At 40.0% G+C, this 13,638-nt stretch overlaps 1 protein-coding gene across 1 annotated transcript in view; it reads right to left on the bottom strand.

Annotated features, from left to right (window-relative positions):
• The window catches only part of ablim1b (actin binding LIM protein 1b), a 254,903-nt gene extending 241,855 nt beyond the window's left edge, over positions 1-13,048 (bottom strand). Inside the window, exon 1 of the mRNA XM_072557362.1 lies at positions 12,810-13,048. Within this exon, the coding sequence (XP_072413463.1) occupies positions 12,810-12,831 (22 nt within the window). The 5' untranslated portion in view covers positions 12,832-13,048. The remainder of the gene's footprint in view (positions 1-12,809) is intronic.
• Positions 13,049-13,638: the final 590 nt, after the last annotated feature.

Here is a 13,638-nt window from a genome sequence, read left to right as displayed (position 1 = left end):
TCATTCTAAATCAACCAAAGTTCAACCCAGAGAGTGAAGATAAATAATGTAGAAAGCATTCAAATTACAGTATCCAGATACAACAAAAACAATGAGCAACCACAAAAGGAAGGAGATTAAAACCGAAGGAACTGGGAATGCTGTAAATCAGAAACAAAAACAAGAAACAAGAATTTGCTGGAAAAGCCCAGCAGTTCTTTCAGCATTTGTGAAGAGAAATCAAAGTTAATATTTTGCATAAGACCTCTGAGGAAGGGTCACTGGACCCGAAACATTAACTTTGATTTCTCTGCAGAGTTGCTGCCAGACCTGCTGAGCTTTCCCAGGAACTTCTGCTTTTGTGTGGGAGATTGAAACATTCAGCTAAAAACAAAGAATCCTTCCTTAAAAGTTAAGATAATTTCTTCTGCCATTTAATATGAGAGAAACAGGTAGTGACACTTATTCTTAATGTAAACTTAAGCATTCTTAGGTACAGTTATGTCCACAAAATCACAAGAGAAACTAGGTGAGGAGACAAATCTGGTCCATTTGCATTTCAGAATAACAATTTTCATTATAGCATATTGCTGTTTTCTAGTACAGTATCCTGATATCAGTAAATCTTAGCAACATGAACCCGTTACTAATCACAATAATACTATGCAATGGTGGACAAGTGCCTTCTTTTCCCACTGCTCCTGTCAATATGAAAATGTTTTTGTATTTACTCTCTCTGAAGATAAAGTTCCTTATAACTATCCACTAAAATATTCTTTTAAGAGACTGAAGACGCAGAGCTTATCAAGTTGCTCTCTGGCTCTCCTCCTGACATGGAAGAATCAGTTTTGTTATTCCCCTTTACTATGTCCAAGGCTCGGTTGCCTCAAGCTTTAAGAGTGGAATACAAATGATGCTTTCAAATATATTGCCTAAAGACTTACAGTGGCATCCACAGTTAAAGTTACGGTAGAACAGGAATCAAAATCAGTCTGACTGAAATGGTCTTGCTCTCAGTTGGTTTCTGGGCTTAGGATATTTGAATGAAATAGGAAGCAGCAATATCAACCAGGGCACATTTTGGGGACCTGCTTACAGACAGAGTGACAGAGAGTAAAATACAGTAGTTGCTGTTGACTCTTATTTAGTCCAAAACCAATAGGACCACCTATGAAGTTCTCAAGGTCTTCTAATTAGTAGAATTGCAATGGCATTCAATCTTCCAGACTGTTGGAGGCCAATGTGTAATCCTGTAGGTTTATCTTCCTCAAGTACTGTACCTCTTCACTTTTCCAGCCTCCCATACATTGGAATGGCATTGGTACTTTAGTTTTCAACAGTGGACAATGTCATCTCATCAAAACCATCTCTTTCATAAAAGCAGATGCTGGAGGAAATATCTGAAATAAAACAAAGTGCTGGAGAAACTCAGTGGGTCAGGCCACAACCGTGGCGGGAGAAACAAAGTTAACATTTTAAGTACAGTATGATTCTTCTCCGCAACTCAGTTTATTTCAGCCTCATCTCCTTTTTGCATGACAGTGATCCACAGGGAAGCTGGACGTTTTGCATGCCACTGACCCAACACAGACCCGTTGGCTCTAACCCCTCTTGCTCATATCCAACCCAAATCTTAGGATCTTCATTGGATTTATGTTTCAGGAACAATGCTGCAAATATATGGGTTCTTGGAAGATATTAAAACTAAATTGCACATGCAACACTGCTGTCTCATGTTTGAAACTTTTTGTTAGACTTTTCACAGGTACTGACCGATTTGTCTGTTTGCAGCAATTATTCTTTTGTATTTAGAGTAAAATTGAGAAGCACCATAAATTAATTGTGTTTGATCTTTGCTACTAAATGCTTCCATCTTCAGTAATACTCACCTTAGAAGATGCAATTTGACCCGGTTTATATTTGCTGCTGTCTAGACCTATTCATCATCACAACAAACAATATAGCAGCTGAAAATTGATGGCACTTAATGACAATGCCATGTGAAGCTATGTGAAATAGCCTGAGCTTTACATCTTGTACTGACTCTTGTGTATATATTTCATCCTGAACTAGATCATTAACAGATGTACTCAAATTCAGTTATTTTGACTAATGGTAGCAGTTGCTCGAGATAAATCATACTTTACACTTTCAGACTGAATTTAATGGCTCAGTGACAATAGGAGAAGTTCTGAAAGAATCAGACTGGCATAAATAAGAAGCAACTTCTTATAAATCCAATTTATAAGGGTATCAATCCAAAAACATACCTAGCAAACAGTAAAATAAACAAACAACTATAGATGATGGAACGCCAAAATGAGAAACTGCTGGAGTAACTCAGTATGTCTGGTAGCTCTGTGGAGAGAAGGCAGAGCTAATGTTTCAGGTCCAGTGACCCTTCTGATCTGATAGTAGTTAGAAAAGGTGGTATACATGCTGAAGACAGGGGAGGGGTGGGGGAGGAAAAAGGAGTGAACAGATAGACGGAAATGGAGCCCAGAGAGAGAATGACAGTGAAAGAAAGTATGGGGGAAACATGTTGGTGAAAATGGGTTGGCTGTGATGAAAGCATTCCATGTCATAACAGGGCCTGGGGCATGGGGGTTAGATGTTGAAGAGGGAACAGCAAGTGTTGCAACCTCTGTGATCATATGGGAAGGTGCTGTGGGGAGGCATTGAAAGTAGAGGAACAGTGGACCAATGTGTCCTGGAGGAAATGCTCCCTGTGAAGTGCTGACAAGGAAGGGGATGGGAATTGTGTTTGATAGTAGTATCCCACTGGACATGGTGGCTTATGATCATTTGTGTGTGGATGCTAGTGGGGTAGAAAGTGAGGATCAGGGAGACCCTATCATTATTCTAAGAGTGAAGAGAAGGTGTGAAGGCAGAAGTGTGGAAATTGGGCAGACACAGCTCAAGGTTAATCACAGTGGTGGGAAATCCTCCGAAGACACTGTGGATTACTGAAAGGAATGTTCAAGAGAAAACTTTTGGAATGGGCGGAGAAAGAACAACGTAGTTCTTGATTCCTGCAACTTAGGAACTTTTTTTTAAATAGAGGTAAATAAGCTTCACCATTTTGTTGATGATTGGATCTTTATGTTTGTACATAGGGGCACCACTGTGTTAAGCCTGTTTCTTCAGCACAACTTTATTTTCTCTTATATCTCTTTATCATCTCTACAGTGAAGATACAAGGGTTTATTTAATACCTGATGAATGTTTGTTATCATATCACATCTACCTGTCCCTTAACAGGTCCATGTTCCCCTTCACCATGCTCTTAATATATTTATGAAGACTTTTGTTGTGATACCTTTGATACCCCATTTTGCCCATTTACAACTCTTATATTATCTTAACTTGCTGCTGCTTTGTCATTGCTCTCTCAGTCCATTGGAATTTGACTTTCCTTTGTATTTCTGACAACTTTTTAATTTAGTCTGATATTGTCTCTTACCTTTTGACCATAATTGCTTAACTGCACAAGTGGACCTTTTCGCTTGGATATTAGACTGGATGTGAGCTCTGTGCTTGGTGACTGTTGAGAAACACAGCAGAATGGGTGTTCCAAATGTCCCACAGAGTTTTGCTGCTGAGGAGCAAACTATGTTCAAGAAATTACAAGATTGGAGAGTGGTGGTGTGTAGAGCGGACAGATAATGAGCGATATATGGAGATTTTTTAAAAGATTATATTCCCTACAGTGTGGAAACAGAGCCTTTGGCCCAACAAGTCCACACCGACCCTCCGAAGAGTAACCCACCCAAACCCCTTTTCCCTCCAACTGATGCACCCTATACTATGGGCAATTTAGCATGGCCAATTCACCTAACCTGCACATCTTTGGATTGTGGCAGGAAACCGGAGCACCCGGAGGAATCCCACGCAGACATGGAGAGAATGTGCAAACTCTATGCAGAAGAGTTTAGTCAATACTTTGTCATATCTGGAGGTAGCAATCCTGTTCTTTCCGACCCACAAGCAGTGATGTAAAGACAATCGTTTCTAGTCTCATCTCCTTTAGGATGGTCACATTTCCTGGGGTTCGTTTTGTATTGTAACAATTATTTCTTTGATATTTTCCACAATCTCTCTGTACTGTGATTAATTTATGACATATCCCTTCAGAATTTACTTCATTTAAATTTGAACCCTTGATTGAGAACAGATTTGATTCTCCCTTTCCTATTCAAATGTTCTTGTCACCAGCATTGATTCTCAGTCTTTGATAACCAGACAATCTAAATGTGTAAAAGAAATTTTAAAATATTTTAACCAAGTAAACACAAAGCCAAACTAAATGTAATTTAGGCACTGGACAGCCAAATAACAATGATAAAGCCGTAGTTTTGAGAATAAACAGGAAACGACCAGAAAATATGCTGCCTGTGTCCCTAATCAGTAACTAATATCTTTAGACATGTGCTAATTGAAGCACAAAAGAAGAACTGAAATGTTCATGAAATGATTTAGTGCTAAGATAACATTGAAATTTATAAAAAGAAACTTTGTTAGAACTGATAGAAATGGATGATGTATTTTGGCTATTTGAATTTTTTTAACTAATCACTGAGAGAGAATGCAAACTGCATTCAAAATGAGGAAGTGATCAGTTAAAACATGCATTATCTGACAGGGCTGCCAATCTGCAGTGATATCTGCAGGAGATCTTCAGGAAAGTGTCTCGGCCCACACATCTTCAGCTGCTTTGTCAATGATCTTTGCTGCCTTTTAACATCAGTAGTGGGCGTATCGCTGACAATTTCATTGTGGTCGGCTCCATTTGCAACTGTATTAATAGTCAAAACAGCCAACATACCAACCTATGGCAGAACTTCAATAATGAAAAATGACAAGGAGGGGCAGCACAGTGGCTCAGTGGTTAGCACTGCTGCCTCACAGCGCCAGGAACCCGCATTTGGTTCCCGCTCTGGCGATGGTCTGTGTGGAGTTTGCACATTCTCCCAGTGTCTGCATAGGTTTCCTCCGGGTGCTCCGGCTTCCTCCCACAATCCAAAGAAGTGCAGGTTAAGTGAATTGGCCATGCTAAATCGCCCACAGTGTTCAGGGATTTGTAGGTTAGGTGCATTAGTCTGGGGCAAACGTTGAGTAGTAGGGGAATGGGTCTGGGTGGGTTGTTCTTCGGAGGTTCAGTGTGGACTTGTTGGGCCGAAGGGCCTGTTTCCACGCTGTAGGAATTCTAATTCTTAGTGGGATCGCAGCTAATGGTAATAAGTAGACAAGTCAGATCTCAGACTGAACTCAGATTCATCGATCATAAATCTTATTCCTGCAGTTTGGTTATCATGATGGTCAGTCACTGAATATGTTCAGAGACTGTCAATATTCTTTGAACAAATGAACACAAGTAAACCAAAAAATACAAAGTTACGTAAATCAACTTAGTAATAGTCTAACATAAACAGTAAAAATAAAGATTCAAGCATTTGCCCAGAAATATCTTTTACAATTACTCAATCCCAGGAAAGTAATACTGCTATCTTCACTTCTTAATTTCTTCCTCAAATGACTCCCTTCAGCCTTTTTTCTTAGACTGCTGAAACAATGTAAGACTTCTTTTCAGCCCTGATGGCCTGGATACTTCTTTCCAACTGAGACAGTTTGGAGACCCGTAAGCATTTAGCAATTAACTTCCCAGGTTTCTGATCAATTAATTTAACTTAAGTCATATGCTTTGCTGGAAAGCTGTGTTTGGTTCATTGCCTTTTCAAACTTTGTTAAAAATCACAAGCTTCACAGAACTGAAAGTGAAATGTTTTTTTCTCCACTGTTGAATCCAAGTTGCCAAGTAATAACTATATACTACAAACCTACATCACACAGGCTACATTTGCACCACATAAGGACCAGGTAATGACCAACTCAAAGGAAAAGAGGCTTATTCATCTCCACTTGATCTTCAATGGCACTAGTATTTCCAAATCTCCATTATCAACATCTTGGGGTCCATCACCGGTCAGTAAATCTAACAGGATCAGCTTCATAAACACAGTGGCCACAAGATCACGCCAACATACTGAGTACACTAAAAGAAACAACTCACCTTTTAGCTCCCTCAGGCACCATCTTCAAGACTTAAATCTGCAACAGTACTTTTCTAAGCTGTCTGGCCATGTGGCAATCCATTGGTTCATGTCTGGACCAAGTAAAGATAAAGTCGCTGTAGTCCTATTAGACCATAGAGCTGCTCACTCGTTAGAGAGAGAGAGAGACAGCTGGTGGTGATTTTAACCTGAGGGTTACCACACAGAGGAGAAGTTAAAACTGCAGATGCTGGAGATCAGTGCCGAGAATGTGTGGTGCTGGAAAAGCACAGCAGGTCAGGCAGCACCCAATGATCAGGATAGTCGACATTTTGGGTATAAGCCCTTCATCAGAACAGTATGTCACTTGGAGGGAAATTTGAACATTGTTACTCTTGTCCTTCTCAGTATTTACAACCTATGAAGGTATTGTACTGGTGAGATGCAGTATATCTGATAGGCCATACCTTGGGCAGCCAGTGGGGGCTTATGCCCAAAACATCAACTCTCCTGCTCCTCGGATGCTGCCTGAGCTGCTGTGCTTTTCCAGTGCCACACACATTCGACTGAGGGTCACCAAACCTCAGGCAAGGTTGAGAAGGTGTGATGACACTCAACCTTGTGACCTCACCAGGTACAGAAATCAAACTTGCACTGTTGGCATCACTCCACATTGCAAACTAGCTGTCCAGCCAACTGAGTTAGTAGATACCCAGAGCCTGGACCAATCCCTTTCAGTTACCACATGTGCCCGCTGCACAAAAGGACCTATATGATATAACAAATTTGGTGCTGCAAAACAGTTATTCAAATTGCTAGAAAAGCTTTCTTAACAGCATTCCTGTCACTGGTCTCCATATTCACCTCCACCAGTAATTGTTCAATACTCCACTGCAGTGGTGCTCTCCAAGTGACACATTATTCTGAAATCGTAGCTAACTCCTCTCTAAGAGCACCATTGCCAAAAGGATTGTAGTAGTTCAATGACAAGGCTCACACTGCCCTCTCAGGGTAACAAGAGATGGGTAATAAATACAGCTCTTCGAGCATTATCCACATTCCAAAAACAATTTTTTTAAGAAATCAAATTTTGTTTGCATTGCAGAGAATTCCAATTTTTTTCATTATAGTTAGAAGTTTTGAGATTCTGTTTTTCCATGAAACAATTAATCAATAACCTTGGGCATGATCAGTCACTGGAAGGTGGTGCAGAAACTAACCACAAAATGAGTCACTGATGATGAGATAAAGCAATGCAGCGCAAATTGTTAGTCTTGCCCTCCACAAAACAGCTGTTGTGTTTTGGTTATTTTTAGAAGAATGGAATGCTATGACAAAGGATTTAATTAGATTAACATTGCACATTTACTGGTGTTAAAAAGTTCACATTTACTTCATGACTGAAAACAAGATGAGGAAGAGGCAGAGCTAGTTATACATCCCTTGGGAAGGGGCTGGGGAGGGAGGCTATTGCAGCAGCAATAAAAAAAATTGAATGTGGCAATAATCTAAGAGGTAAGAGTGGGAGTGAACAAAGAGCTGTACAACAGAAGCAAGGCCTGATGAAGGGCTTTTGCCCGAAACGTCGATTTCGAAGCTACTTGGATGCTGCCTGGACTGCTGTGCTCTTCCAGCACCACTAGTCCAGAATCTAGTTTCCAGCATCTGCAGTCATTATTTTTACCTCACTGAGGGAGCGCTGTAATGATTCTATGACTAACTGGTTTCAGGAATATTGAGAAGGTAAAGGATGCAAAGTACAACTTGGTCAGAGACTGTCAAAAGTAACAACAGTTCATTGATTTTGGAGAGAAAAAGGATGTTGCTGTTGGGTTAATGGCTATGAAGTGGGGCTGAAATGATGGGACTGAAAAGCTTTTGAAAAATCATGAAAACGCTTCATAATTCTCACTCTGCCACCCAGTCGCACAATGTGGCGTGACAACAGTTTTCCAGTGGGAAACAGCTTTGGAGCCTCAAACCTAACACTTTTAAGCGCATGGGGGTAAAGTGTATTATTTTTAAGGAATGGGTGATAATAGCAGTTTTTTCAGGACAGTAAAGGAGTGAGATCAATTTACAGTGTCAACCAGCATGCAACAGTGATTGGACACTTTCAAAACCACATCCTCCAAATTCGTTAACATTTAATCAATGCTACTTAGATGCCTTGTAACTTCCTGAGCTCCTGTAAAAGTTCATGCTTTCCCTTTCACAACCTCAGTTTATTTTACTCTTCTTGTATTACAAAAGACTTATACATGCTTCAGTTATAGTTGGCTTCTAGTGAATTAACAGGCAACACTGCCAAGTCTTGCATGCAACTGACATACTGGTAATAGGAAGAAAAAAAAATCATTCACCCATACAGAATTTGAGTACTGCTGAAAAAAGACATGTTTCGTCAAAGCTTTTCATTTTGCACTCATTAGAACTCTCACAAGAAATAGGAAAGTAAAGGGAAATCTATACAGATCATGTATGAGAGAAGAGTGCTGATTGGCATAGGGTAAATAGACAAGGTCTTTTCCCTGGTATATATGTGTCTGTGTGTGGCGGGGGGAGAAAGAGTCAAAAACCAGACGGCATAGGCTTAAGGGAAGAGGGGAAACAGTTAAAAGGGACCTAAGGGGCAACTTTTTCACGCAGAGGGTGGTGAGTGTATGGAATGAGCTGCCAGAGGAATTGGTGGAGGCTGGCACAATTACAATATTTAAAAGGCATCTGGGTGGGTATATGAATAAGGAGGGATATGGGACAAATGCTGGCAAATGGTACTAGATTTATTTAGGATATCTGGTCAGCATGGACGTGTTGAACCGAAGGGTCTGTTTCCCTGCTGTATACCTCTATCACTCAAAAAAAGATTGTTGATAACCTTTTCAGAAAAGACAAGGTGAATAGTAGAATATTAAACATGTAAAGCAAGGAAAAACAATGACTACAAAACCTTAAAACCATTTTCAGAGTTCCATTGCTTATAAAGGAATTACACAATTACATAGAAATTACAATGTTGAAATCAGCACCTACAACCATGCGAGTGTTCTTCACTAGTAAGAGCTGTGGCCTTAACCCAAGAGTTCTGTTCCAATATCTCTGTATATTTCTTTATCAGTGTACATCTAATCTATTATTTAACATTGATATAATCACTGTTTCAATCACTAAACCCTGTAATGCATTCTGCAGCCTCACCATTTACTGTTGAGATGGTTTTCTTGTTCTATTGCCTAAATCTCTTGTTTTTTACACCTATGGCCTGATAGTTTGGACCCTTTAGTCATTGAAACAAGTTGTTTCCATCTACAATATGCCATTTCTTTATAATGTTGTGCACCTCAGTCAAATCACCCTCTGAGCAATGAAAACAATCTTAGGAATTTGTCAAGGACAGTCTGATATATTATCAACAATACCTACAGACTCTCACAGAGGATCTCTGTCTGAGAATCAAACAATAAATTGGATTGGGTTTCTTCTGCAGAGTTATCGGAAAATTAATGTCTGGAGATCAATAAACAGGGCTCCTGGTTTCACACAGTCTCTAAAACTGTCAGAAAGGCTATCAATACATTGATCTTTAGAAAATTATTTCATGATTATTTACTCTCCTGATAATTATTTGCTCTTATCAATTACAATGGAGCCTTCAAAGTTAGTGTATAACGTGGTGAAATTTCAGATATATAGATATATTTCTGTTTTCTTGAGAACAACAATGACTGCTCCTAGATTATTCCAAAAAGGACAGAATTGGATTGCAATATCCTGCTCATGTTTTTCAGAAACAGGCAGGTGAAACTTAGCACAGATTCTGGTCTTAACTTGCTGTTTTAGACAAGCAAGAAGAACGCTTCCAGAAACTGATGTGGCCCTTGTTTAAGGGTGGTGGTTGTGCTTGGATCATGATATTAGAGCCTACCTACTGTTTTAACCAACACACAGCCTTAATTGTGGACTTTATCTGTCAAGGATACACCATCCCAAACACACCTCTCGCCACCTCTGATGACAAAGACATTCATTCCCCTAATTCCAACCTTTCCTCCTTCAGCAACTCAGCTGTGTACCAGCAAAGTTCTTTTGGTCGATGTTGGTGGCTTCTCCTGCCTGGCTATCTGGACTTTTTCCCAAAACATCGATTTTCCTGCTTCTCGGATGCTGCCTGACCTGCTGTGCTTTTCCAGCACACTCTAATCTAAACTCTGGTTTCCAGCATCTGTAGTCCTCACCTTTTGCCTACCTGCTATTGTCGCCATTTCCAACAAGTTTGGGAAGGAACTCTACCTTGGCCTTTCAAGATGAGACCAGGAATTAAGCTGATGTGAGGCCATTTACAGCCTACACCCTTTGCCCTACAAACAGTAACCCTGTCTTGTAGCCAACTTGGTACTGCGTTCTAAAATTACTACTGTAAACTGTCAGTCATGTCGACTTCTCTTTCATGCTTTAAGATCGTCCTTAAAATACACTTATTTGTTTGAACCCCTGACCACTTTAGTATTGTCTTCAAGTTCAGCACTTATTTTCTTCCAAATTGTTTAGTCAAGGGCTGTAGGACACTTCTCTGCTCTAAAGGCGGTTCAAAAATGCAAATTGTTGCTCCTCACCAAAAAGGTTGAATGCGAGTGTAAGAGGTAAAGTTAGTAACAGATGACACCAAAATTGGAGGTGTAGTGGACAGCAAAGAGGGATACCTCAGATTACAATAGGATCTTGACCAGATGGGCCAATGGGCTGAGAAGTGGAGTTTAATTCAGCTAAATGCGAGATGCTGCATTTTGGGAAAGCAAATCTTAGCAGATCTTATACACTTAATGGTAAGGTCCTAGGTAGTGTTGATGAACAAAGAGACCTTGGAGTGCATGTTCATAGCTCCTTGAAAGTGGAGTGGCAGGTAGATAGAACAGTGAAGAAGGTGTTTGGTATGCTTTCCTTTATTGGTCAGAGTATTGAGTACAGGAGTTGGGAGGTCATGTTGCGGCTTCACAGGACGTTTGTTAGGCCACTATTGGAATATTGCATGCAATCCTTGTCTCCTTCCTATCGGAAAGATGTTGTGAAACTTGAAAGGGTTCAGAAAAGATTTACAAGGATGTTGCCAGGGTTGGAGGACTTGAGCTATAGGGAGAGGCTGAACAGGTTGGGGCTGTTTTCCCTGGAGCATTGGAGGATGAGGGGTGACCTTATAGAGATTTACAAAATTATGAGGGGCATGGATCGGGTAAATAGACAAAGTATTTTCCCTCGGGTTGGGGAGTCCAGAACTAGAGGGCATAGGTTTAGGGTGAGAGGGGAAAGATATAAAAGAGACCTAAGGGGCAACTTTTTCACTCAGAGGGTGGTACACGTATGGAATGAGCTGCCAGAGGAAGTGGTGGAGGCTGGTACAATTGCAACAATTAAGAGGCATTTAGATGGGTATATGAATAGGAAGGGTTTGGAGGGATATGAGCCGGGTGCTGGCAGGTGGGACTAGATTGGGTTAGGATATCTGGTCAGCATGGACGCGTTGGACCGAAGGGTCTGGTTTCATGCTGTACATCTCTATGACTATGATTCTATTTGGTTTGTTTGGCTACTAAGAGAAATTATTCAGCTAACTTATTTACAAAACGGCTCCAGCTCTGCCAACTAGTATTGGGATGGCAATGGATTTGACACCTCATCAACTGAGAAGTAAAACATTCCGGAATTTCCTGACCTCTGGTATGTACAAGAGCCACAACATCAAATGACTAATATCTGCCTTAATAAAAAATCTGTTGAAGGGGAAATAGTTGCAAGCCTAATGAGGAAGGACAAGGAAGGAAAACTAACAGAAAGTTTCTACACATTCATGATGGGTCAAATGGCCTCACTGTGTGCAGTGTCCTTGCCTGATTCTTTGATTTGTCAGCACAGCAAACAGTTTCTTGCAAAGCGATTTTAAACATTACTTTGTTAAAGCCATTTTTTCAAAATCTGAACGTCCTTTATTTGCAATAGGTGCAATGAATTGCGAGTTAAGACAGCCCAAGCTTGTTAATAACACGTTTATTGCTACAGCAGCTTTGTGGAAATAAGGCCACTGTTATTCCTAATGACATCTCATTCAATATTCCCTAGCAATTTTACATCTCGAAACTTTAAAGTCTCTGATATCAAAAGGCAAACTGATAGCTTCCTAATTCACATATCCTTCCATCCATTTCCAGGAATATTTTCCATCCGTATTCAGGAATTCCTTCCAACTCTCAACAAAGGAAGTGCGAGCAAATGGACTCTTGTTTGTTTTAAGAAGTACCCTAACATCATTTAAACGAGCTTTACATTCAACACGTTAAGAACGTTAAAGCAGCAAATACCTCTGTGTTCCAGTCGGTTGTGCAAGTTGTATTTTCCGTGCTATTTTGGGGGAGTTTCTCACACTGAGTAAACACACTGTACAATTCTACTATTGAACCTCAAGTCAAAACAGCAAACTCGTCGCATTCCAGATGTAAGTTTGTTATAATACAGTCGGTGAGCGACATGCACACAATATAACCGATTCTCTAGAGGCACTGTTAATTAAAGTTATAAATTTTAGTAAATGCTTCAAGAAGGGAGGGTCCCTAAATCATATGGATTGATGAAGTACACAGTTTTCAAAACAGAATTAAACATGTTTATACAGTACAACGTAATGAAGAATATTAAAATTACTTAGTTCTTCTCAAGACAAAAGGTTTATAGATGATTAAATACCAAAGTAACAACAGTCCTGGAATTAAACAAGAAATATTAACGTTGTACCTTTTTCGTTCACCATGACCATTTCATCAGCAGTAACTCCAGTAAAAACTGTGAAACTAGGTTTGCATCTAAATGCACTTTTTGATCAGGCACCAGTGATATAATATCCCTGGTTACTGCGTACAGTAGTTAGTTTGCACAGCAGCTCTAAGCAGTTCTGACAGCCTGAAGCAGGGTCTGAGTGCTTCTGCTCGTCAGGAATTACTCTGCATTCCCTGTGTGGATTCTGCCCTGCTGAAATAACCATTCACAGCTGCTATGCAGTGAATACAAATTCCGCTGCTCTCCGTTGTCCTGCCCCTTCAATGACACAACAACACATTCTTGAACAGCAACATCAGAAAAGCACAGGGGGGGTGGAGTTGCCATCAGTGCTGCTATTTTCAATGTATGACCTCTGCAAAACATACAAAAACTGCTGAGAATGGAGTCATTTTCACAGCTGTTACCCTTACACGAAAAAATGTAAGGTGCGTCATATTTGTTAAGGATTTAGAACGATTAGAATTCTGTGCTTGCCAAGGTGAAGCATGACAGTGCTTTGCAAGCTCTTTTCGCTCTGTAGCCTTACTTCCCTAATTCATCGTTATAACATTATCACAACCATAATTCGTCCAAAATGCCCTCTCTTGTTCTGAATAGGTATGGTACTACAGTGCAAACTTTCCCCAATGTTCTTTAGAAAATTATTTCATGATTATTTACTCTCTTGATAATTATCAGTATTTATAAATTACAACAGGGTCTCCAAAGTTAGCAAATCACACATTGAAATTTTAGAGATGGATTATATATTCCCCTTTTCCTGATAACAGAAATCACTGTTCAT

The sequence above is a fragment of the Chiloscyllium punctatum genome, chromosome 38, assembly GCF_047496795.1.
Source record: "Chiloscyllium punctatum isolate Juve2018m chromosome 38, sChiPun1.3, whole genome shotgun sequence".
Lineage (NCBI taxonomy): Eukaryota > Metazoa > Chordata > Chondrichthyes > Orectolobiformes > Hemiscylliidae > Chiloscyllium > Chiloscyllium punctatum.
The sequence above is the reverse complement of the archived record's forward strand: the minus strand, read 5'-3'. Positions and strand labels throughout refer to the sequence as shown.